General features: G+C 44.5%; 2 protein-coding genes across 3 annotated transcripts in view; one reads left to right on the top strand and one right to left on the bottom strand.

The window, feature by feature from the left end:
* The window catches only part of LOC109911828 (tyrosine-protein kinase JAK2-like), a 123,360-nt gene that overhangs the window by 79,827 nt on the left and 16,349 nt on the right, over window positions 1-27,184 (bottom strand). The window contains exon 2 of one of the 2 annotated variants that reach the window (XM_048614194.1): window positions 4,298-4,515. In XM_048614194.1, coding sequence (XP_048470151.1) covers window positions 4,298-4,490 — 193 coding nt within the window. In that variant the 5' untranslated portion in view covers window positions 4,491-4,515. The remainder of the gene's footprint in view (window positions 1-4,297; window positions 4,516-27,184) is intronic. The other variant, XM_048614195.1, reaches the window with a different exon arrangement.
* The window catches only part of slc5a5 (solute carrier family 5 member 5), a 113,528-nt gene continuing 104,787 nt past the window's right edge, over window positions 18,444-27,184 (top strand). The window contains exon 1 of the mRNA XM_048613941.1: window positions 18,444-18,560. Coding sequence (XP_048469898.1) covers window positions 18,444-18,560 — 117 coding nt within the window. The remainder of the gene's footprint in view (window positions 18,561-27,184) is intronic.

Genomic DNA, 27,184 nt, shown 5'->3' on the forward strand with positions numbered 1-27,184 from the left:
GCCGAATGGCCTCCTTCTGGACTGTAACTGTTCTGTAATACTGTATTTGGCATCCATCAATCAATTAATCAATCAATTCTGTGAAATTTCAACCCTGGAGTCCATTTTAAAGAATGAGATAGAGTTGGGTTTTGACTGGTAAACATGAATCAAACAACCATGTTGGTTCATTCCCAGCAGCCTCATCAGATCAGTCCTGGATAGTTTATAAACTCGTCATCCAATCATTACAATACTCCAATGATGAGTGGTTAATCCTCATGAAGTTCTTGTAAAAAAGCACCAGTTTCAACATGCTAATTTCAATAGGTCCAAAGTCTCCAAATTTAATGCAAAGCTCAATGATATGTCAAGAATTCTGTTCATTTTAGCACTTGCTGAGATTGTTCAGCTTTCCAAACAAAAACAAATCAGAATCTAATGACCCAGCATTAAGAGTGATGCCCAGATTCAGCTCACTATTTGTTCTGGAGAGTTTAACCACTGAAGATCTAATGCAAGCAAACCTTATGATATTTCCACACACTTCAAAAGATCATAATATTTTAAAATTTCTTTCACAGGATGTAGGTGTTGCAGGGTGGGCCAGCATTTATTGCCCAGCCAAACTCTCTTTGAGAAGTCCATGGTGTCCTGCCCTCTTGAACCACTACAGTTGATATAGTAGACTCTTTCTGCCAGTGATGAGCTGGCCTTATAAATGCAAGTGAAATCAGCTGTATATTTATTCATACATAAAAATGGCACTTAGCCTGGTGTTAGCATGTTGCTCCACTCTAGGGACATGAGAGCTTTAGCTAAGCTCCAGCAGCCTGAGTGTGGTACTGAGAGATTGTTCTATTGTAAAGTGTAGCATCCCTTGGTCAGACATTCATCCAAAGACCTATGTTCCCCTGGGTTAGTGATTCTATCTGAGGGCAGCAGGATGTGTCCTGTTCAATCCCAACAAGTACAGAATTTTAAAAAAATTCATTAGCAGGATCAGGGCATGGCTGGCCAGGCAGCATTTATTGCCTATTCCTAATCAACAACATTGCTGTGGGTCTGGAGACACATGTAGTCCAGACTAGGTCAGGTTGGCAGTTTCCTTCCCTAAAGGACATCAGTGAACCAGATGGGTTTTTCCTGACAATTGATTCATGGCCATCATTAGATTCTTAATTCCAGGTATTTATTGAATTCAAATTCCACCATCTGCCATGGCAGGATTCAAACCCAGGTCCCCAGAATATTATCTGGGTCTCTGGATTAACTATCCAATGATAATACCACTAGGCCATTATCTCCCCTGATTCATGGTCATTTATTTCACATCTGTTTGTGAAATCTTGCTGTGCACAAGAAGGCCTGTTTTCCCACCTGGGTGAATCATACAGGCATGGATCATCTAGTCATAGAATAGAATGACAATGGTCTATGATTGACCCTCTGGGTCCTGCTGCATTCACCTGGGTAAATACGACAACAACAATTTGAATTTATAAAGCTTTCTCTTTAAGAGGAAAATGTTCCAAAAAATTCAGAGAGATGTAAAAAAAAAAGGATGAGCCAATAGTAGATTGATGAGTGTTTACTCAAAGAAACAGTTCTGAAGGAGACACGATTAACTACTGTAATCTGAGAAAGACTAGTGCTAAACAACCTTCCTTCAAGGAGCAGTGAGATAATACGCTGCTGTAGTGATGCTTAGTATTGTCCAGGACACCAGAGAGAAACTCCCTCGCTCCTCTTTGTAATTGAGGCATGGGACCTTTTACATCCATTGAAAGGGCAGCTAATTATGAGCAATAAGGAGAGGCTAAAAAAACCCAGGTTGTTTTCTCTGGAGCGGCAGATGCTGAGGGGAGACTTGATAGAAGCCTACAAAATTATGAGATTGATAGAACAAAAACACAAGTTGCTGGAAAAGCTCAGCAGGTCTGGCAACATCTGTGAAGGAAAAAACAGAGTTAACGTTTCGAGTCTGGTGACCCTTCCTCAGAACTGACCCGAAATGTTATCTGTTTTTTCCTTCACAGATGCTGCCAGACCTGCTGAGCTTTTCCAGCAACTTCTGTTTTTGTTCATGATTTACAGCATCCGCAGTTCTTTCAGTTTTTTATGAGATGGATAGATAGGGTCGCTGGTCAGAATCTTTTTTTCCCAGAGTGGAAATGTCTAAAACTAGGGAACATACATTTAAAGTGAGGGGGGGAAAGTTCAAAGGAGATGTGAGGGGCACGTTTTTTATACAGAGAATGGTAGGAATCTGGAACATACTGCCGGGGGTGGTGGTAGGGGCAGATACGATAGGGGTGTTTAAGGGACTTTTAGATAAACACATCAATATGCAAGGAATGGAGGGATATGGACCAAGGGCAGGCAGAAAGGATTAGTTTCATTTGGGATCATGTTCGGCACAACATCGTGGGACAAGGGCCCATTTCTCTGCTGTACTGTTCGATGTTCTAGGTTCTATGTAATTAGGTCTGAGGTCAATATCTCATCTGAAAAACGGAGAATGCTGTAGCCTTTCAGGCCACTGACCTCTATTGACACACTGTTTCTCTCTCCACAGAGGCTGCTTGACCCACCTAGTGACTCTCCAACACTGTTGTGTTTTTATTTAATCTTAACTTTAACACAGAACAATCCGGTATCAGTGGAAGTGACCATGAAGCAGTCCGATTGCTGTTAAAAGCCCAGCTCATGTTCTTTAAGGAAGGTCACCAGCTGTTCTCAGCTGATCTGTCAGATATGCGATTCCAGTTTGACATTGAACTGCCACCTCGCATCTCCCTACACCCCACCCCCAACATCGACCCACCTCCCATAAAGGTCTCATAGGCCACTCTTAGATAGTAGGAACTGCCGATGCTGGAGAATCTGAGATAACAAGATGTAGAGCAAAATGGGGGCCCCATTTCTGAAGAAGGGTCTAGACCCGAAACGTCAGCTTTCCTGCACCTCTGATGCTACCTGGCCTGCTGTGTTCATCCAGCTCTACACTGTGTTATCTCATAGCCCACTCTGTTGTGTTGATCTGCTACCGGTTGTTTAAGAGGGTGCATTAGAATTGGACAATAAATACCAGCTTTGCCAGTGATACCCCACAGCCAGAGACAGGGTCAGATAACTGAGCAGCATGTACTTGTGAGAAACAGGACACCAGGAATTGCATGCTCTGCTTGGGGCTTTTTATATTGTTGTCCATTTGTGGGAAGTGGGTGCTGTTGGCTGGGTCAGCATTTATTGCCTGTCCCTAGTTGCCCAAATAGTAGGTGGTTTGCCAGAACATTTCAGGGCACAGTTAAGAGTCAACCCCATTGCTGTGGGTCTGGAGCCAGACCAGGTAAGGATGGCAGATTTCGCTCCCTAAAGGACATGAGTGAACTTGTTGGGTTTGGTTTTAATTTCAGATTTTCATTGATACAAATGTCACTGTGCCCCATGGTGGGATTTGAAATTATGTCACCAGAACATTAACCAGGGGTTTTGGATTACTAGTCACCATGATGACATCATCTCCGCCATCTGAACTGCCCCCTTCCCACGTTTGGAACCCCCAACACTGGGTCTTGTCTGCAAGAAAATTCAGACCAGGGAGTCAAATCAAATCAAAATCTTGAAAAAGCTTCCTAAGAGAACTGCTGCATACTTTTGTTGAAAGAGGCCTCTCCTTCCTCAAGTGGCTCAGGAAATTTGGCTTGTCCGTACGGAACCTCACCAACTTCTACAGATGCACCATTGAAAACATCCTGTCCGGGTGCATAACGGCCTGGTATGGCAACTGCTGTGCCCAGGACTGTAAGAAACTACAGAAGGTGGTGTGCACAGCCCAGACCATCACAGAAGCCAACCTTCCATCCATGGACTCCACTTACACAGCTCACTGCTGTGGAAAGGTGGCCAGCATTATCAAAGACCCATCAGACCCGGTAATGATCTCCTACAAACTCTTCCATCAGGCAGAAGATACAGAAGCCTGAACACATGCACAAGCAGGTTCAGGAACAGCTTCTTTCCAGCTGTTATCAGGCTCTTGAATGGACTCTAGCCTCAAATAATGTAACCTGCAATGTAACCTGTATGCCTCGAAGTCTTTTTGATCTGTACATCCTTTGCCTGCTGTGATCTGCCTGTACCCACTCGTAAACAAAGCTTTTCACTGTATTTCGGTACACGAGACAATAAATCAATCAATCAAACAATTAAGCCTTTTTAGTTTGCGTAGAGTAGTGTTGAAGGGACTGGAGAGTCCTGACCAGGTTCTAAGCTTTTCCCCAGAGACTGACAGTAAATCACAGACTGTCCTTACCGCTTGCCTTTGCTGCCAGAATACAAAGTTCCTCAGCTGTGTAGCTTCCGGAGCAAAATTCCAAGGAGCTTCCGCCAGGATGGGCTGTGGGGTGATAGAGATAGACCTTCAGTCCGACACCTTCTGATCGAGACCCCTCCCGATCTGTGCCCTCAGAAGCTGTCATTTCACCAAAAGTTGGTAATGGAGGCATCTAGAAAGAACAAATTGTCTCTTCACTGGAAAAAAAAAGACAAGAAACACTTTCACCATCAGTTACTATGAATAGACTCTTTTGTTTACTCTATAATGTTATTTTCATTCATGTGATGAGCACGTCACTGACCAGCATTTATCACCCATCCAGGGGCAGCAAAGAGTCAGTCACATGGCTGTGTGTCTGGAGTCGCATGTAGGCCAGACCAGGTAAGGATGGTAATTTCCTTCCCTAAAGGACATTAGTGAACCAGATGGATTTATCCGACAATCAACAATGGGTTCAAGGTCATCACCAGACCTTAATTCCATATTGATTTTTTATTGAATTCAAAATTCTACCATCTGCTGTGGCAGGATTTTAACCCAGGTCCTGGGAATATTACCAGGGCCTCTGGATTAACAGTCCAAATAGGCTGTTATATAATGTTACATTGAATAGAATAGGCCATTCTCTCCTTGGTTGTAGAGGTGAACACATTAAAAGGTATGAAATTCTTTGATAAAAACCGAAAAAACTGAGGATGCTGTAAATCAGGAACAAAAACAGAAGTTGCTCGAAAAGCTCAGCAGGTCTGGCAGCACCTGTAAGGAAAAAAATCAGAGTTAACATTTCGGGTCCAATGACCCTTCCTCAATGACTGGACCAGGTCGGGTCTATGAGTGAGTTGATCCCTGACTGTTGAGATTAGTAGGAGGGGGCTGTTAGTTTCGGGATGTTTTGGATTAAGATGAGGAGAAATGTCTTCAGCAGAAAGCTGTGGTTATCTGGAATGCTCCAGCACCATGAGCTGTAAGTGGTCCGTTCTTAAGTCCGTTTAATGGGGTGAAATGGTAGTACAGTGGATATATCATTGGACAATAATCATGAGATCCATACTAGATAACAAGGTGTGGAGCTGGATGAACACAGCAGGCCAGGCGGCATCAGAGGAGCAGGAAGGCTGATGTTTCGGGTCTGGACCCTTCTTCAGAACTAATGCTCTGGGGATACAGGTCCAAATCCCACCACAGTTGCTTGTGGAATTTAAACTCAAGTAATGAGCTGGGGAAAATAAGGCTAGTCTCAGTACAAGTGACTATTAAACTATTGTTAATTGTATTGAAAACAATACATTCGCTCATGTAGGAGGAAATCTGCTGCTCTGCCTCACAGCAATGTACATCAACTCTGAGATGACCTGGCCATTGGCGAATAGGGCACCCACATTCTGTGAACAAATAACAATCAATAAAACTGCACTAGAGAGTGTGTGAACCCTATATCCACAGCCTGCAGTGGGGCTGAAATGGCCTAGAGAGCCACACAATTCAGAGACTGGCCTTGCCAGTGATGCCAACATCCAAAGAAAGAATAAAGATTTTAAATATTCAGGATTGAGAATGTTGAGTTGATCCCAGGGTGGGGGATTCAGCTTGTGTTGAGGTAGAAGATCTTCCATGAGCTCATTAAATGGTAGAACAGGCTAGAGGGCTGAATGACCACACGGCCCTATGGTGGTTGCTGAATCTGGGTTATCAAGCAACATAAGAACCAGGAGGAGGAGGAGGCCATTCAGCCCCTTGAGCCTGCTCTGCCATTAAATACCATCCCAGCTGATCTCATCGCTGCTTCGGCCCCACTCTCCTGCCCGCTCCCCATAACCTTTCAACCCGTTACTAATTAAAAATCTGCCTATCTCCTCCTTAAAATTACTCATTGTCTCAGTATCCACTGCATTCTGGGGTAATGAATTACACAAATTCATTGTCCTTAGAGAGAAGTAATTCCTCATCAGTTCTGAGGAAGGGTCACTGGATCCGAAACGTTAACTCTTGATTTTTTCTTCACAGATGCTGCCAGACCTGCTGAGCTTTTCCAGCAACTTTGTTTTAATTCCTCATCACCTCTGTTTTAAATCTGCTACCCCTTATACTAAAACTATTACCTCTCAGGGCCTGGATTGCCCCACATCAGGAAACATCCTAGTCATAGAATCATACAGTAGGGAAACAGGCCCTTCGGCCCAACTCATTCATGCTGACCAGGTTTCCACACTGAACTAGTCCCATTTGCCTACATTTGGTCCATATCCCTCTAAAACTTTCCTATTCATGTACTTTTAAATTATATAACTGTACCTGCATCCACCATTTCCTCTGGCAGTTCATTCCACAGGTGAACCACCCTCTGCGTGAAAAAGCTGTCCCTCAGGTTCGTTTTGAATTTTTCTTCTCTCACCTTAAGAATATATCCCCAAGTTTCGAGCTCCCCCACCCAGGGAAAAGAACTTTGCCATTAACTTTATCTATGCCCTTCATGATTTTATAAGCCTCTATAAGGTCACCCCTTAACCTCCTACGCTCCAGTGAAAAAAGTCCCAACCTATTCAGTCTCTCCTTTTACCTCAAACCCTCCAGCCCCAGTAACATCCTGGTAAATCTTTTCTGAACCCTCTCCAATTTAACAATATCCTCCCTACAGCAGGGCAACCAGAACTGTACACAGTACTCCAAAAGAGGCCTCACCAACATCCTGTACAACCTCAACATGATGTTCCAACTCCTATACTCAATGGTCTGAGCAATAAACACCTTCTTTACCATTCTGTCTACCTATTACACAACTTTCAATGAGCAATGTACATGAACTCTTATATCTCTCTTTATCCTCCCTTTGCAAATCCCCTTTAGCATCCTTTATACCTCAGTTAGATCTCCTGTCATTCTTCAAAACCTAGAGATCTGGGCCTAAACTACTCAAGGCTTCTAAGCCTGACGGGAGTGCATAGTTCCCAGTCTCCCAAAAGGGAAAACATGATCCAAACCATCTTGTTTACTTCTAAATGAACTTTGGTATGACTAGTGTCTTCATTTCTAAGGACAGTATTCTCCCTGATACTCATTAACCATGGGGAATGGGGGCAACTGGTTCCAGAAATCTGCCAGCTATATGAGAAAGACGAGTGGCGTTGGGGAGAACTTGGCTCATCGTCAATGCAAGATGAACGTATGTTGTAAAAACAAGCGGCTAGCACCGCTCATAAATGCCATGAGCGAGGAGAGAGAGAGAGAGAGAGAGAGGTGTCTAAACAATATGTTCCCAGAGTGAGGAGACTTACTCCCGTCCTAATAAGTCAATCACTCCGTCTTGGGAAAATCTCCAGGCGGCTACAATTCTGATTTCCCCTTTCGAATATTGAATTGTGGGGATCAGAAGAGTAATTAAGGTGAAATAACTCAATGGAGGCTGGTATCCCCTCATCCAGTCACCCTTTATTTACACATGCACAGTAGGTGGCCTCTGACCAGCCCGTTCAGAGCCAGTCCCCAGAGTGGAGAGAATGCCTGACACCCCTGTTTATATCTGTCAGCCAGGACTCCTTGATTGGACCAGGTTAATAGCCCTAATCAGGGAACTCATACTCAATGAGATCCACCTGGCCAACCTTGTTTCAAACACTACACAAGGGTTACAGCATAAAGGCAGGAAAGTGGACTTGAGGAATCAGCCATGATCCTATTGAATGGTGGAGCGATTTGAAGGGCTGAATGGCCTTCTCCTGTCCTTATTTCTTATGGTCTAATGGACTGTGCAGTATAGAGGCATCTATTTGATTGCCAGTTGCATGAGAATTCCAGATACTTGCGTATTGGATAAGGAGGATGTTACAGAATTAGTTATTTTAAACTTTAATTCTGACAGATCATATTAAACTGGAAAGGATGTGATAAAGATTTATAAGGATGGTATTGAGACTGGAGGGTTTGAGTTATAGGAGAGGCTGGGACTTTTTCCCCAGAGCATAAGACACTAAAGGGTGACCTCATAGGAGTTTATAAAGTCATGAATGGCATAGATAAGGTGACTAGCCAAGGTCTTCTACATTTTCGCAGCAGCAGCGGGAGCAGTGACGGCGAGAACCAGGGGGCTGCCGGGATGGTAAGTCCTTCTTTTCGGCAGCGGAGCTGAGTGGGAGCAGTTGAGTTGCGCTCTGGGAAGGTGAGTGAACTGATACACTTGGGCAGTGGGATATTTGGGAAAAAGAGCAGAAAGGCTATAGTCATAGGGGATTCGATTGTAAGGGGAGTAGATGGGCGGTTCTGCGGTCAAAAACGAGACTCTCGAATGGTATGTGGTCTGGGAGCCAGCCCAGCTCGTCCCCGCCTCCCTAACCTGTTCTTCCTCCCCATCTCCTACCTAATAACCCCATCCCGCCCCCTTGACCTGTCCGTCCTCCCTGGACTGACCTATCTCCTCTTTACCTCCCCACCTACACTCACCTTTACTGGCTCCATCCCCGCTTCTTTGACCTGTCTGTTTCCTCTCTGCCTATCTTCTCCTCTATCCATCTTCTATCCGCCTCCCCCTCTCTCCCTATTTATTTCAGAACCCCCTTCCCCTCCCCCATTTCTGATGAAGGGTCTAGGCTCGAAACGTCAGCCTTCCTGCTCCTATGATGCTGCTTGGCCTGCTGTGTTCATCCAGCTCTACACCTTGTTATCCCGAATGGGATGTTGTCTCCCAGGTGCACGGGTCAGGGATGTCTCAGATCAACTGCAGGACATTCTGAGGGGGAAGGATGAACAGCCAGCTGTCGTGGTGCATATAGGCACCAATAATAAAGGTAAAAAATGGGATGAGGTCCTACAAGCAGAATTTAGGGAGTTAGGAGCCAAGTTAAAAAATAGGACCTCAGAGATAGTAATCTCAGGATTGCTACCAATGCCACGTGCTAGTCAGAAATGAAAGAATAGGCAGGATAAATGAGTGGCTTAAGAGATGGTGCAGGAGGGAGGGGCTCAGATTTTTGGGACATTGGGACCGGTTCTGGGGGAGGTGGGACTATTACAAATCAGATGGTCTACACCTGGGCAGGACTGGAACCAATGTCCTAGGGGCTGCTTTTGCTAACACAGTTGGGGAGGGTTTAAACTAATGTGGCAGGGGGATGGGAACCAAATGAGGAGGTTAGTGGACAGTAAGGAGGTAGTAACTAAAGCCTGTAAGGAACTAGATAATGAAGTCAGTGTGACTAAGGGGAAGAGTAGGCAGAGAGCAGATGATGAACGCAAAGGGACAGGTGGTCTGAGGTGCATTTGTTTTAATGCGAGAAGTGTAGTAGGTAAGGCAGATGAACTTAGTGCTTGGATTAATACCTGGGAGTATGATGTTATTGCTTTTACTGAGACTTGGTTGAGGGAAGGGCAAGATTGGCAACTAAATATCCCAGGATATAGATGCTTCAGGCAGGATAGAGAAGGAGGTAAAAGGGGTGGAGGAGTTGCATTACTGGTGAAAGAGGATACAGCTGTGCTGAAGGAGGGCACTATGGAGGACTCAAGCAGTGGGGCAATATGAGCAGAGCTCAGAAATAGGAAGGGTGCGGTAACAATGTTGGGGCTGTACTACAGGCCTCCCAACAGCGAGCGTGAGATAGAGGTACAAATATGTAGACAGATTATGGAAAGATGTCGGAGCAACAGGTTGGTGGTGATGGGAGATTTCAATTTTCCCAATATTGACTGGGATTCACTTAGTGTTAGGGGTTTAGATTGAGCAGAATTTGTATGGAGCATCCAGGAGGGTTTTATGGAGCAGTATGTAAATAGTCCAACTCGGGAAGGGGCCATACTGGACCTGGTGTCGGGGAATGAGCCCGGCCAGGTGGTTGAAGTTTCAGTAGGGGATTACTTTGGGAATAGTGATCACAATTCTGTAAGTTTTAGAATACTCATGGACAAAGACGAGAGTAGTCCTAAAGGAAGAGTGCTAAATTGGGGGAAGGCTAACTAATAGCAAGATTTGACAGGAGCTGGGGAATGTGGATTGGGGGCAGCTGTTTGAGGGTAAATCCACATTTGATATGTGGGAGGCTTTTAAAGAGAGGTTGATTAGAGTGCAGGACAGACATGTCCCTGTGAAAATGAGGAATAGAAAGGGCGAGATAAGGGAATCATGGATGACAGGTGAAATTGTGAGACTAGCAAAGAGGAAAAAGGAAGCATACATAAGGTCTAGGCGACTGAAAACAGACAAAGTTTTGGAAGAATATCGGGAAAGTAGGACCAATCTGAAATGAGGAATTAAGAGGCCTAAAAGGGGTCATGAAATATCTTTAGTAAACAGGGTTAAGGAAAATCCCAAAGCCTTTTATTCGTACATAAGGAGCAAGAGGGTAACTAGAGAAAGGGTTGGCCCACTCAAGGACAAAGGAGGGAAGTTATGCGAGGAGTCAGAGAAAATGAGTGAGATTCTTAATGAGTACTTTGCGTCGGTATTCACTGAGGAGAGGGACATGATGGATGTTGAGGTTAGGGATAGATGTTTGATTACTCTAGGTCAAGTCGGCATAAGTGGGAGGAGGTGTTGGGTATTCTAACAGGCATTAGGGTGGATAAGCCCCCAGGTATAGATGGGATCTATCCCAGGTTACTGAGGGAATTGAGAGAGGAAATAGCTGGGGACTTAACAGATATCTTTGCAGCATCCTTGAGCATGGGTGAGGTCCCGGAGGACTGGAGAATTGCTAATGTTGTCCCCTTGTTTAAGAAGGGTAGCAAGGATAATCCAGGTAATTATAGACCGGTGAGCCTGATGTCAGTGGTGGGGAAGCTGCTGGAGAAGATACTGAGGGATAGGATCTATTTACATTTGGAAGAAAATGGGCTTATTAGTGATAGGCAGCATGGTTTTTTGCAGGGAAGGTCATGTCTTACCAACTTGATAGAATTCTTTGAGGAAGTGACAAAGTTGATAGATGAGGGAAGGGCTGTAGATGTCATATACATGGACTTCAGTAAGGCGTTTGATAAGATTCCCCATGGTAGGCTGATGGAGAAAGTGAAGTTGCATGGGGTCCAGGGTGTACTATCTAGAAGGATAGAGAACTGGCTGGGCAACAGGAGACAGAGAGTTGTAGTGGAAGGGAGTTTCTCAAAATGGAGAACTGTTCCACAGGGATCTGTGTTGGGACCACTGTTGTTTGTGATATACATAACTGATCTGGAAGAAGGTATAGATGGTCTGATTAGCAAGTTTGCAGATGACACTAAGATTGGTGGAGTAGCAGATAGTGAAGGGGACTGTCGGAGAATGCAGCAGAATATAGATAGATTGGAGAGTTGGGCAGAGAAATGACAGATGGAGTTCAATCCAGGCAAATGCGAGGTGATGCATTTTGGAAGATCCAATTCAAAAGCGAATTATATGGTAAATGGAAAAGCCCTGGGGAAAACTGATGCACAGAGAGATCTGGGTGTTCAGGTCCATTGTACCCTGAAGGTGGCAACGCAGGTGGATAGAGTGGTCAAGAAGGCACACGGCATGCTTTCATTCATCGGACAGGGTATTGAGTACAAGAGTTGGCAGGTCATGTTACAGTTGTATAGGACTTTGGTTTGACCACATTTGGAATACTGCGTACAGTTCTGGTCGCCACATTACCAAAAGGATGTGGATGCTTTGGAGAGGGTGCAGAGGAGGTTCACCAGGATGTTGCCTGGTATGGAGGGCACTAGCTATGAAGAGAGGTTGAGTAGATTAGGATTATTTACATTAGAAAGACGGAGGTTGAGGGGGGACCTGATTGAGGTCTACAACATCATGAGAGGCATAGACAGGGTGGATAGCAAGAAGCTTTTTCCCAGAGTGGGGGACTCAATTACTAGGGGTCACAATTTCAAGGTGAGAGGGGAAATGTTTAACGGTGATATGCATGGAAAGTTCTTTATGCAGAGGGTGGTGGGTGCCTGGAACACGTTGCCAGCGGAGGTGGTAGAGGCGGGCACGATAGCGTCATTTAAGATGTATCTAGACAGATACATGAATGGGCAGGGAGCAGAGGGATACAGATCTTTGGAAAATAGGTGACAGGTTTAGATAGAGGATCTGGATCGGCGCAGGCTTGGAGGGCCAAAGGGTCTGTTCCTGTGCTGTAATTTTCTTTGTTCTTTGTTCTTCTTTGTCTTTACCCCAGGGCTAGGGAGTCCAAAGCTAGAGGGCATAGGTTTAAGGTAAGAGGGGAAAGAATAAAAAGGACCTGAGGGGCAACTTTTTCTCATAGAGGGTGCTGCGCAAATGGAACGAGCTGCCAGAGGATGTGACAGAGGTGGGTACAATTACAACATTAAAAACTCATTTGGACAGATGTACGGATAGGAAAGTTTTAGAGGGATATAGGCCAAATGCAGGTAAATGGGACTAGTTTAGTTTGGGAAACCCAGTCAGCATGGACGAGTTGGGCCGAAGGGCCTGTTTTCACGCTGTATAACTCAATGACACCTGAGGCTATCCGAAGGCAGCTAAACTGGCCATTTCTGTCTCCAACAGCCTAGCTGGTGTCTGAAATATCCCAGTCAGCCTCAGTGGGCCCTAAATTACTGCATTTGGGTATCCACCATCACAATGCCTTCCATCTCCTCTCTGACAGACTGCCCCCTGAAAGGCTATAGGTGCTGCCCATGGTTATCACAAATACCCTATCAACCCTGGTAAAACGTTGAAAACCTTGATTAGATAAAGTAATCCTAATTAAATAAGATAATCCCAATTAGGTAAGCCGTCAATTTTCTATATGCATAGAGAACATTCCATGGGGTTGAGGAACTTATCAGCCATGATTGAATGGTGGAGTAGACTTGATGGGCCGAATGGCCTAATTTCTGCTCCTATGTCTTATGGCCTTATGGTTACTGCATCATTTCCTGATGTCTGAAAGTTACATTCCAGATGGGGTTTGACTAATGGGAGCTTAACCCTCTCCTCTGTGTATTCCGGTCCCTTTCTACAAGTGATGTAGGTTTCTGGGTGCCCTGGGGATGCAATTGTTTTTCATTCATTTATGGGATGTGGCCACCGCTGGCTCGGCCAGCATTTATTGCCCGTCCCACGTTGGACTTGAGAAGGTGGTGGTGAGTCACCTTCTTGAACAGCCACTGTCCCTGTGCTGTGGGTTATCCCACAACGTCATTGAGGAGGGAATTCCAGGATTTTGACCCAGCGACAGTGAAGGAACAGCAATATATTTCCAAGTCAGGATAGTGACTAACGTGGAGGGGAACTTGCAGGGGGTGCTATAAACAACGTATCTGCTGCCCTTGTCTTCCTCGTTGGAGCAGGTCATGGGTTTGGAAGCTGCTGGCTGAAGATCTTTGGTGAATTTCTGCAGTGTATCTTGGAGATAGTACACACTGTTGCTACTGAGCATTGGTGGTGGAGGGAGTGGATGTTTCTAGCCCATCACATGTTGTCTTCAGCTTCCCATTCCTTAGCATCTTTCCAATACTGTTTAGTTTGTGGTTAGCCCCAGAATGATGAAACCTCAGCTAACATCGGATACAAAGTTGAAATTGTATGCTTTGTGAGGTCATTGTTATATGGCCTGCTATATTCAGTTGTGATAATTCATAATTTGATCCCATCTCTTCAATTACCATCATGGTCATGCAAGTTCCCAAATACCACTGGTCCTGTATATTCCGAGTGCCAGTACTCAGATTACTTGGGGGCATAAGGTGGTGTCTGAGTTCAACAATATTAGGGGAGGCGATGGTGTAGTGGTATCATCACTGGACTGTTAATCCAGAGACCCAGATAATGTTCTGGGGACCTCGGTTTGAATCCTGCCATGGCAGATGGTGGAATTTGAATTCAATAAAATATCTGGAATTAAGAGTCTAATAATGACTATGAATCCATTGCTGATTGTCAGAAAACCCCATGTGGTTCACTAATGTCCTTTAGTACCTGGTCTGGCCTACATGTGACTCCAGACCCACAGCAATGTGGTTGACTGTTAACTGCCCTCTATGCAATAAATGCTGCTGAGCCAGCAACACATCTCATTCCATGAATGAGTAAAGGAACCAGCCAGAGAGCCTAGCACAACAGAGGTCACTGCTACATGGAACATCTACTCAAAGATTCACTCGCTCCATCCCACTACTACACTGACCCCTCTGTCCTTGGTCTCCAATGCTGTACCAATGAAGCCCAAAGAAAGCCTGAGGAACAGCAGCTCATCTCTTGACCAGTCACTTTGTGACTTCAACAATTTTAGATCATTACCACTTCTCCCATTTTATCAGATAGCAACTGTTGGTGATAAATTTGCTGTTGCTGTTTACACTCCCTCTACACTCATCTTTACATTTGTGCCATTATCTCCTCCTTGTCTTGCAATCATCCTTTTTGTCATTTAATCTCTTCTGCCTGTCAGCCCATTACAGATCCATCACCTCTCCGACCTCTGTATTTGCTTAAATGCTGAAAATCCTCTCTAACTTTCTCCAATTCTGACAGCAGGGGGTTGTTGTAATCTCAGATCTGTTTCCCTTTCCACCAAAGCTTCCAGATAAGTTGAATATTTCCAACTGTTGCATTTATATTTCAGCTTTCCAACACCCACAATATTTTCTTCCCAGTTCAGATGGTACAAAATATTGGGGTTCATTCAAAAAATACCTGTACTTTTTGGGATATTTTGGAGGTGCAAGACCCTTGTGTCTGAATGAATATGATGGGGTATTATTATTTCTTTTGATTTGATTTATTATTGTCACATGTACCTAGGTTCAGTGAAAAGTTTTCTTTTGTATGCAGTACAGGCAAGTCATACGATACAAAGTACATTGGGGTGATAGAACAGAGTGTGGAATACAATGATACAGTTGCAGAGAAGGTGCACAAAGAGTGTGATCAACATTAAATTTAAAATTTGAGAGGTCCTTTCAGAAATCCAATAACAGTGGGGAAGAAGCTGTTCTTGAATTTGTTGGCACATGTATTTAAGCTTTTGTATCTTCTGCCTGATGGATGAGGTCTTTAATGATGTTGGCTGCCTTCGCAAAGCAGTGAGAAGTGTAGATGGAGCCAATGGAAGGGAGGTTGGCTTGGGTGATGCTCTGGGCTGTGTTCACAACTTTCTGTTGTTTCTTATGGTCCTGGGCAGAGCAGATTAAGCCATGATGCATCTGTATAGGATGCTTTCTATGGGGCATCTATAAAAATTAATAAGGATCCTTATGGACATGCTGAATTTCCGAAGCCTCATGAGGAAGTAGAGGCGTTGTTGTGCTTTCTTGACCATTGTGTCACTGTGGGTGGACGAAGACACATTGTTGGTGATCATCATGCCCAGGAACTTTTACACTGTTGATCATCTCCACCTCAGCACCATTGATACAGACAAGGGCGTGCCCTCCACTCTGCTTCCTGAAGTCAATGACCAGCTCTTTCATTTTGCTGACATTGATGAAAAGAGTGTTGTCTTTACATCATGCCGCTAAGCACTCTATCTCTTTCCTGTATTCTGTCTCGTCATTGTTTGAGATCCAGCCTACGATGGTGACGTCATCAGAGAACTTGTAGATGGAGTTAGGACAAGATTTGGTCACACAGTCATGAGTATACAGGGGAGTATAGTAAGGGGTTGAGTATACAGCCTTGCGGAGCGCCGGTGTTGAGGATTGTCCTGGAGGAAGTGATGTTGCCTCTTCTCACTGATTGCGGTCTGTAGGTCAGGAATTTGAGGATTTAGTTACAGAGGCTGGAGCAGAGACCTACGTCTCTGAATGTGCAAGTTAGTTTGTTTGCCAGTACAGTGTTGAAGGCAGATTTGTAGTCAATAAGTAGGAGCCTGACCTTGGTATCTTTGTTGTCCAGCTGGTCCAGATGAGTGTAGAGCCAGGGAGATGGCGTCTGCCGTGGGCCTGTTGCGATAGCTGTTGAACTGCAAGTGATCGAGGCAGGCTGGGAAGCTGGAGTTGATATGAGCCATGACTAATCTCTCGAAGCACTTCATAATGATGGAGGTCAGAGACTCTGGGCAGTAATCATTGAAGCACCATAGTCCTCTGCAGGGCTACACTGCCAGTTTGGCTAGCTTTATTGTTACTCTTTCACAGAATGTAGACATTTCTGGCAAGGCTAGCATTTGTTAACAATCCCTAATTGGCATTGGACTCAGAGGCTTAGTAGGCCATTTCAGAAGGTAGTTAAAAGTCAATCATATTGCTCTGGGCCTGGAGTAAGATTGTTAGGGCTGCAGGATGGGAGATTTCCTAATGTGTTCATAACAGTTGCATGGCCACTCTTACTGAAGCTAACTTTATATTCCAGATTTAGTAACTGAACTGAAATTTCACCACTGACTGTGGTGGGATTTGATCCTCTGCGTAGAATGCCCCTGGATTACTGATCAAGTGATGTTCCACTAGGCCAACACCTCCTCATGCCTCGTTAGCTTCTTGACACAATAATGGCTCGAAGGGAGGAAATTCTGGCCCACTTAACAGATTCAACAAAGACTAAAAAGTACCTCATCCTGCCCCCTTGACCTGTCCGTCCTCCCTGGACTGACCTATCCCCTCCCTAACTCCCCACCTACAGTCACCTTTACTGGCTCCACCCCTGCATCCTTGACCTGTCTGTCTCCTCTCCACCTATCTTCTCCTTTATCCATTGCCTCCTTCTCTCTCCTTACTCATTTCAGAATCCCCTTCCCCTCCCCCATTTCTGAAGAAGGGTCCAGACCCGAAACTTCAGCCTTCCTGCTCCCCTGATGCTGCTTGGCCTGCTGTGTTCATCCAGCTCTACACCTTGTTATCTCCAGTGTTTAGTGTCCAGTTGCTGGTAATCGCATGGTTGAGAGGATTCTAAGGTTTCACAACACTCCAAATTTCTATTCTGGAAGCACTGCACTGTTTCTGGGAAAGACTCAACTGTGCTCTAAAATGGCCGAAAGAGATTTCTCAGAAAGCTGATGTCAGTTTCTCAAAGCAGTTTGCTCTCTCAGGCTGGAATCCAAATTGCAGGTAGCTTGAGATGGCATTACCTTGACCCCATCCACTCCCACCCAGCCACCTTGACCCATCTCCCTGTTAGATCAACGAGAAAGTGTTCACTGCTGCCAATAAAGTAGACAACGTCTAAGGGGAGAGTCAGAGGAGAGGGGACAGAAGATCCCTGAAGGTTAGCCAATAGGACTTAATTCCAAGCCCGAGAGCTTGCAATGAAAGAGAACAAGGCTGCTGCTAACTTACTGTCCATTTTGGCACCACCCATGGTCACCAAATGGCTGATGAGCTCAGCTGCTACAGCCACATTGGGATAAGGAAGGAAGAAGTGAGTGTTGGAGGCATTCCCTGTTCTGACAGATTCCCACGAGGAAAATTACAAAATAAAAACTCACCTGCCTGGGATCTTCGCCTGCCAGACAAACCATAACTCCTGCCCAGTTCAGGCTTCAAATGAAAATTTAAGCATTTATTCAAATGACTTTTTTTTAATTTGCTTGTGGGATGTGAGTGTCACTGGCCAAGCATGTACTGCCCATCCCTAATTGCCCAGAGGGCAGTTTAAAAGTCAACCACATTGCTGTGGGTCTGGAGTCACATGTAGGCCAGACCAGGTAAAGATGGCAGTTTCCTTTCCTGAAGGACAGTAGTGAACCAAATGGGTTTTTCAAAACAATTGGCAATGGATTTCTACATCTACCCTGCCAAGCTCCCAAAATATCTTCTATCAATATGGCTGCCTTTCATTCTCCTAAACTCCAATAAGTCCAGGCTCAACCTACTCAATGTCTCTTCATAAAGCAGACCCTCTATACAACCTAGTATCAACCTAGTGAACCTTCTCTGGGCTGCCTCCAATGGCAGTGTATATTTCCTTAGATAAGGGAATCAAAACTGTTCACATTATTCCAGCTCTGGTCTGACCAGTGCCTTAATAGCTTTAGCTAAACATCCCTATTTTTATGGACCATTTCCTTTGAAATAAAGGCCAACATTCCATTTGCTTTCCCTATTATCTGCTAAACTTTGCTAACAATCTCAAGACTTGCGTCCTCTGGCTACTGACCTTTTCGCCAGTAGAACCAGTTTCTTTTTATTCACTCTCTCAAAACTTTCCTCGATTTACAGTGAAACTGTCCCAAAGCATTCCACTACACTTCATACAAAATTGGACATGTTAGCTCTACGAGATGTTGATCCAGGTGAACAGAAACCTGACCAGAGAGGACGGTATGGAGGAGCTGGGTTAAAGGAGGAGAGGGGCAAAAAGTTTTCATGGAGAGAATTTCAGGTATGTCTGAAGACATGGCCAGTAATGGGGAGAGGTGGGAGAGCGAAAGTTAAGGGGCTCCTGTTAAAAGGCCAATTTACAATCTGGCAGAGGGACATACCCTCATGTTTAACCCTGTGTGGAAGGTCATTGACAGCAGCGACTTTGTTGATTTCCCATGTGGAAGAAGGCCATTTGGCCCAGTGGCTGAAAACCAACCTAACCCCACCTTCCAGCTTTTGGTCTGTAGTACTGAGGGATACGGCAATTATCCGAGTGGTTCCTGTAAATGCAGTGATGGTTTCTGCAGCAGGTTCTGGAGACTCAACATACACCCTCTGGCTGACCGATTCCTCTCCAAACTTCCCACCAACTACTACTTTAATTCCATGCCTGGATTCTGAAGAAGGGCCATACCAGACTTGAAATGTTTACTCTGTGTCTCTCTCCCTGTCCAGACGCTGCCTGAGTTCCTGACCTTCCCCAAAACTTCTTCTTTTAATTTCACTTCTCCAGCTCCCACAGTACTTTGCTTCAGTTTAAGTCTACACCTGCTGGTTTGACCACTTTACTGAATAGATCCTTCCAAATCACTTTATTTAGGACCCCAATAATTTTATTCCCCTCAATTGAACCTCTCTTTGGCCTCCTTTTCTCCAAAGAAAACAAACTTTCAATCTCTTTTGTCTCACACCTAAAATCTTCCAATCAGGAAAATTATTTCACAAACCCATTTCTGGTCTCCCTGCGTAGGAAGGATGTTGGGAAACTAGAAAGGGTTCAGAAAAAATTTACAAGGATGTTGCTAGGTTTGGAGGGTTCGAGCTATGGGGAGAGGCTGAATAAGCTGGGGCTATTTTCCCTGGAACATCAGAGTCTGAGGGGTGACCTTATAGAGGTTTATAAAATCATGAGGGGAATGGATAGGGTAAATAGACAAGATTTTTTTTTCCAGGTGAGGGGAGCCCAACACTAGGACTTAAGGTGAGAGGGAAAAGATTTAAAAGGGGCCTAAAGGGTAACTTTTTCGCACAGAAGGTGGTGCGCGTATGGAACGAGCTATCAGAGGAAGTGGTAGAGGCTGGTGTAATTGCAACATTTAAAAGGCATCTGGATGGATACATGAAAAGGAAGGGTTTAGAGCGATATGGGCCAAATGCTGACATATGGGACTAGGTTAATTGAGGATATCTGTTCAGCGTGGACGAGTTGGACTGAAGGGTCTGTTTCCGTGCTGTATGACTCTGTGAGTCCTCTGCATGTTCTGTAGTGTGACCACACGCTCCTGTGTTGGCCAGAATTGCACACCGCATTTGTTGTGGCCAGCTCTTGTTTTCTTCAGCTCTTTATTGAGACTGGAAATAACTACATCTGTTACCTTTAAATCTCCCTTTTTATACATCAAGCCATGCAGCTCCTTTTCACAAATCAACTCTGAAGCAGGTCCCCTTCTCTGCTGCACAATTTTCAATCCTGTAAAGTTTATGTCCCTGCTCTCCATGTCCTCCCATATTCTAGGCTGGACAGAGCTCACATAAACCTTTAACAATTTTAAGACCCTTTATAGATCCTTCTCGTTTGTTAAAACTTTAGTCTCCCAACCTGTCCACACTGAGCCTAAAGACCAAGTGACAAATTATAACAAAAACAAAGTTGCTGGAAAAATTGCTGTGACAAATTATAACCTTTCACAATTCATGACCGTCAGACTCTACACCTTTTGTTGCTTGTAGAGGAAGTGCGGTGAGATTTTTTTTTAATAACGTAGTTGTGAGTAAGCTGTCATATGAGATTTCCAGCTTCTGCGTACTGTGTCCTAATAATGATGACAGGCTCAAAGTGGAAATAAGCAAAGGCACCTGTACTGGCCAGAATGGGACGTTGCGCTTAGCCACACTCAGATCATTCTTTAGATTTAAAAATACCACCATCAGCACTCACTGCTTGCTTTCATATTGGCCCTTTGAATGCAGAAAAGGTACTTTGAAGAGAACCAAACCGAAGATAGATAGGAATTTGAGGTGTGAAGAAGACCTAAGTAGCCTACAAAGGGATATTGAAGGGTTAATTGAGTGGGCTAAGATTTGGCAAATGGAGTACAATGAGGAGAAGTGTCAATTGTCCATTTTGGTAGAACAGATAGAAAAACAGCAAATTATCTCAATGGGGAGAGGTTGAGAAGCTCTGAGGTGCAGAGAGGTCTGGGTGTCCTAGTGCGTGAATCACAGAAGGTTAGTGTACAGGTACAGCAAGCAATCTGGAAAGCCAGTTGAATACATTTTATTGCAAGAGGGACTGAATTCAAAAGTAGGGAGGTTATGTTTGAGCTATCCAGGGTGTCGATGTGACCGCAGCTGGTGTACAGTGTACAGTACAGGTCACTGCACTTACTGAAGGATGTGCTGGAAGCAGTTCAGAGAAGGTTTACCTGGAACGAGTGGATTGCCTTGTGAGGAAACGCGAGACAGGCTCTGGAGTTTAGAAGAGTCAAGTAGTGATTCTAATGAGGTCAGCCAAGTCGGAATTCCCTGATTGGGGCTGTTAATCTGGTCCAATGAGGGAGCCCTGGCTGACAGATATAAACAAGAGTGTCAGAGGGTCTGCTCACTCTGAGAGCTGGCTCTGAAGGAGCTGGATCAGTGTCAAGGACTCTCCACGTGTAAATAAAGGGTGACTTGGTGATGGGATACTGGCCACTGTGGAGTTATTTCAGTGGCAACAAATGAAAAACATGTTTCTGAGGAAATTCGCTCATAAGAGTCATCATTCAGTTGGAGTAAGTATTTCTGGCCTCATGCCATTAGTTGGGAAGCTTGTCTCGTTTGATCCAGCCATTGATGACTAGGCCCAGTATGTGGCAAGAATGTGTCATTTTTTCCAAGTAAATGAGATTGGGGGCAGATGAAAAGCAATGAGTAATTCTCCTGATAGCTTGTGGACTTGCAGCTTTTTTGACTATTACGAGCCTAACTTTTCCTGAGGCACTGGACACTAAAACCTTTCAAGAGTTGACAGATTTAATTAAAGAATATTATGACTCCAAGCCTGCTCTAATTCTGAGATGCTATTGTTTTCACTTGGCAATTTGAGAACCAAGGGGAATCTGTATTGTGATTTCTAACTAGGTCAAGATGACTTGCAGAGGCATGTGACTTTGGTTTAACCCTAAATGAGATACTAAGAGACCGTTTGGTCTTTGGGATTAATGGTGTAATCATGTAAAAGTGCCCAGTAGCTAAAACCCAACAGGAGTTCAAACAGACACCACAACTGGCTTTATCATTGGAAAATGCAGCAAGTGGAGCATAAAAGTTGCAGAGTATTCTGACAGAAGTGGATACACTTGCCAGGCCGACTGAGCTTGGGGAACACCACTTGAGTAAAGGTAATTAGAATTAGATTTATTGTCGCATGTATTCACATGAGGTGGAGTGAAAAATTTACAAGTTGCCACATATTGTTCTAAGGTACCAAGGTACAGATTCTTAAGTACAAATTCTTAGGGGAGAAAAATTAGTAAAATGAAGAAATAAAAGTCCAGTAATAATTAGAAAAATCGACAGATAAGAGTTCAGAATAACAGTCCCAAATAATTCCACCATCTGGTGTGGCAGGAATTTGAACCCTGGCCCCCAGAACATTATTTGGATTAACGATCCATCAATAATATAACCAAGCTATTGACTCCCCCAGCTTAATGCAAACCCTCACTCAGGGCATATCCTGAACAGAGGGACTCCAGGTCAGCTCACAGCAAAACCCCAAAACAAAACCAAGCCTCAGCCAAACAGTTATAAATTCCTCCAGGATCCAGCCGGGAAGCCATTGTAGTTGCTGCAAGTATGTGGACTCGAGACAGAAAAAACATCCTACTGGACCTAAACTGAGTACGAGAACTCATAGGCCGGTATCCAGGGGAATGCCTGCCCCAGAAAGCCCACCTATATGAGGTTTGTAACAATTTAATTGCTTAGCAACATCCAAATCAGAACCAATCCAAATAAATATCTGGTTAAATGATCAGCTGCTTCACATGGAGGTTGATACTGGCACGTCCATTTCAGTGATCGCAGAAACAATCTGTAAAAAAACTTCGCTCTGGACTCCAATCCTTCAGTATGCGCAAGGCCTTGGCTAGACTGAGAACCTACACTGGGGAACCTCTACAGATTAAAGGTACAACTTCAGTTCCAGTGTCTTATGAGAAGCAGCTGGTTCTGTTGCCATTGGTTGTTGTAAAATGCTCAGGCCCCAGTCTGATGGAGCATAATTGGTTGAGAAATATTCAACTTCATTGGCTTGACATTTTTTGATTAGAAAATGTTTGCCTGAGTGAAGTCCTAATCAAATACCCAAAAGTTTTTCAGGAAGGTCTAGGGACTATCATAGGAAACAAGGCCATCTTGCATGTTGTCCAGGGAGCAATTCCTTGATTCTGCAAGGCCTGTCCAGTGCTGTGTGCATTATGGCTAAAAATAGAGACCGAAATCAGAGTTGCTTTGGGAAGGTGGTGGTGAGCTACCTTCTTGAACCACTGTAGTCCATGTGCTGTGGGTAGATCCAGAATGCCCTTAGGGATGGAATTCCAGAATAGTGATTCAGCAACACTGATGTAATGGCAATTCAGTGATGGTAACACCATTGAATGTCAGGGGGTGGTGGTTAGATTGTCTCTTATTGGAGAAGGCCATTGCCTGGCATTTTTGTGATGCAAATGTTCAAATGGTCTTTGAGTGAAAAACTGTTCTCTTCTCCTGAGAGAAGAGAAAGCTCCGAGGCAATCTCGCAGAGGTCACAGAAGGTCTGGGGAAGCATGAATGTGTCCACTTTGGCAGGATGAACAGAAAAAGCAGTATGCTGTTAATTAAAAGGAAACAAATTGCAGACCCCTGAGATATGGAGGTGGGACTCGAAGTCCATCAAGTCATTCTGCCCTGGTCTTAATCTGGACAGAGGCTAGAAAGTACTGGGAACCCCAACCTCCACTCTGCCACCCAATTCAATCCCTGATCTGCCACCAAACTCTCTCTGGACTTGGGATGGGGTCCTGTGGTCTTCTGCACCTGTGTGTGTCTGTATCACCCATACAGTTTCAACACCTCTCTGGCACTCGATCTTAACATCATTTTGTGCTGAAGTACACAGTTTGCTTTAAAATTATTATTCAGAAAGGAAGGCCGACTTGTAGTTATATATCTCCTTTCAATACCTCGGGATATCCCAAAGTGCTTTCACAGCCAAGCGTAGTTGGTGCAATGGGATCAGAAATGTAGTAACCACAGCAAGATGGCACAAACTTGGTGTGTCGTCCTTTCTCCCCGACTCAGAAATGTCCGAACTCTCTTCATTCGCAGATCAAACAAAGGGCACGCATTCTAAATATCACCACACATCCTGGACATACTATGGTCTGTGCCTGATTTCATCACCTTCACATTTTGTTTTGTTTTATTCTCCGGCCCAACAAACTTCATCAGGTCAATGAAGTTCAAGGTGGCTTGAGACCGCAGAGAAATTTTGAGAACTGAACGAGAATCCTTACGAAAGCTCTATTGTTTGTTAGTTTAATGAACGTGGGTTTTAGTGCTTCCTCTTCCTTTCTAACCAGGTTTGACATACTTTGTTTTTGAGCAGACTCTGCGGCTTCTCAACGTCTCTTTCCTCCAACTTTATCTCGTCTTTAGAGAACATGCTCCCATTTACTTTGTCTAAAACGTAAATAGCTGTTTGCCTCATTCTGACCGCAATCTCCCCTCCTGTTCCTGACCCCCCACCCTAACACCCACCCTCCCATCCTTAATTAAACTGTCAGATCAGACCACAAAAATTACTGAGCAGTGGTTTACATATGAAATATTACCTGCTCTTTCATCTTGAGTGCTGAGTGATTTATGGTTTTTTTGTTACATAATATTTATGGCACAAAACATTTGGGCAGGTGACGGCCTAGTGGCATTGTCACTGGAATGTTAATCCAGAAATCCAGGGTTTTGGGGACCCAGGTTGAAATCCCACCATGGTAGATGGTGGAATTTGAATTCAATTAAAAATCTGGAATGATTGTTGGGCAAAAATCCATCTGGTTCATTAATGCCCTTTAGGGAAAGGAATTTCCATCCTTACCTGGTCTGGCCTACATATGACTTCAGATCCACAGCACTATAGTTGACTCTTAACTGTCCTGATGTGGAAGCGTTGGAAAAGGTGCAGAGGAGATTTACCAGGGTGTTGCCTGGAATGGAGGGCAGGTCTTACAAGGAAAGGTTGAGAGAGCTAGGGCTTTTCTCTTTAGAACGACGAAGGATGAGAAGTGACTTGATAGAGGTGTACAAAATGATCAGAGGTATATATAGAGTGGCCAGAGACTTTTTCCTAGGGTGGAGGTAGCTATTACAAGGTGGCATAGTTTTAAAGTGAGTGGAGGTAGATACAGGGGAGATGTCAGAGGTAGGTTCTTTACTCAGAGTGGTAGGGGCGTGGAATGCATTGCCGGAGAGGGTAGTGGAGTCGGCCTCATTAGGGGCATTTAAGTGGCTATTAGATAGGCATATGGATGATATTATAAGGTAGGGGTGGAGGTTAAATAGACCTTAGGATTAGGGTAAAAGTTCAGCACAACATCGTAGGCCAAAGGGCCTGTACTGTTCTATGTCCTCTGGGCCTATTAGGGATGGACAATAAATGCTGACCTAGCCAATGATGTCCACATCCCATGAATGATTTAAAAAAAAACACAGGCCATTTGACCTAACTGGCCAATACTGGCATTTCTGCTTCATACATAGCAGCCTGCTTTATTGGCCCTACCTCCACTCCCTCCACCACCAACACTCAGCAGCTACAGTGTGTACCATCTACAAAATGTGCTGCAGAAATTCACCAAAGATTCTCAAACACCACCTTCCAAACCCACAACCTTGTCCATCTGGAAGGGCATGAGCAGTTGGTACATGGGAACACCACCCCCTGCAAGCTCCCCTCCGAGCCACTCACCACTCTGACTTGGAAACATATCGCCATTCCTTCACTGTCGCTGGGTTAAAATCCTGGAATTTCCTCCCTAACAGCATTGTGGGTCAACCCACAGCAGGAGGACTGCAACAGTTAGAAAAGGCAGCTCACCACCACCTTCCTCAAAGGGGCAATTGAGGAAAGGCAATAATGCTGGCACTGCCAGTGATGCCCATATCACCTGCATGAATAAAAACTCCTCCTGCTCTACTTTATCTCAATCTATCCACATAACTTTCTGTTCACTTTCCCCTCAACTAGCTTCCTAGGCCAAAGTTAGGGAGAGCAGAGGGGAAGAGACTGGGGAAGAATTTGAAAATAAGGTGAGAACTTTGAAAGTGGGACATTGTGGGAGCAAGGCCAGATGTAGTTCAGCGAACGCATGGGATATGACTGAAGTAGATTTGGTGAAAGTTAGACAATAGGCAGAAGAGCTATGGATGATCTCATAAACATGGTGGAAGGTGAGAATTCCCACGATGTTAATGGAAAGGCTATGTTTTGAGGTAATGAAAGACTGGAGCAAGGTTTCCTTCAGCAGATGAACTGAAGCAGGCAGAGTTGATTGGGAGTTGAGCGATGTTAGCAGTGACAGTTAGGCGGGTTCGACACTTCCAGATTGTGAACCAGCTCCCATTTCTGAAAAACCGGAAACGTCAGCTTTCCTGCTCCTCTGATGCTGCTTGGTCCGCTGTGTTCATCCAGCTCTACACCTTGTTATCTCAGATTCCCCAGCATCGGCAGTACCTACTATCCCTCCCATTCCTTCCCTTTCTTTTAGCTTTACTTGTTAATTCCTCTGTCACCAGGCCCTCTCTCCTTTCTCCCCAAATGGCAGTTAGACACACTTGTTCTGCCATTCTCACGTTCCAATCACTTAATCTGAACTATCAACAGCCTTTCTCCCCCAGCACTCTACCCTCCCAACCACATCTCCCCCCCACCAACTATTGCATAAAATGCTGCCCCCTCCACACTTCACATCAGCTCTGATGAAGAGTCATGGAGACTCGACACATTAGCTTGCTCTCTCTTCACGGATGCGACCTGACCCACTGTGATCTCCAGCATTTGTTGTTTTCAGTTCAGGTTCCAGCATCTGCAGTAATTTGCTCCAAGAGTAGGCAGGGGCTCAGTGAGTGTGTGAGCAGGAGTTCATCTTGGGGTTAAACACAACACAGAGGTTGCAATCCTGGGACTGGATCCGTCTGGAGTGCCAGATATCTCAGGTACGGCTCTGCTAAATCCCAGAATGAAGCTGAAAGATCAAGTTTAAGCCAAAGCTGGCAATGTCGACGTTAGCAAAAATCTAGCACACAGGAAAATGAGGCTAACAGCCTCTTTCAGATGTAGACATTGATTAGAAAGCATAAGCAGCTTCATGTGAATAGTGGGTACTCAAAACCAAGAAAAAAGCCTGTTTGATAGATTGATAAAACAAAACTTGCATTTACTTATGCTAGTGAATTCCACAACCTCAGGGCACATTTTGTAACCAACCAAGCATAGTATTAAATACTAAATAAAAACTGAAAGATCTGCAGATGCTGTAAATCAGGAGCACATAGCCTGCCACTACACACCCCTTGTTGTTAGTCACTAACAGTCCCCATTAACAACTACTCACCCTCCCA

The sequence above is a fragment of the Rhincodon typus genome, chromosome 29, assembly GCF_021869965.1.
Source record: "Rhincodon typus isolate 14 chromosome 29, sRhiTyp1.1, whole genome shotgun sequence".
In the NCBI taxonomy this organism is placed as follows: domain Eukaryota; kingdom Metazoa; phylum Chordata; class Chondrichthyes; order Orectolobiformes; family Rhincodontidae; genus Rhincodon; species Rhincodon typus.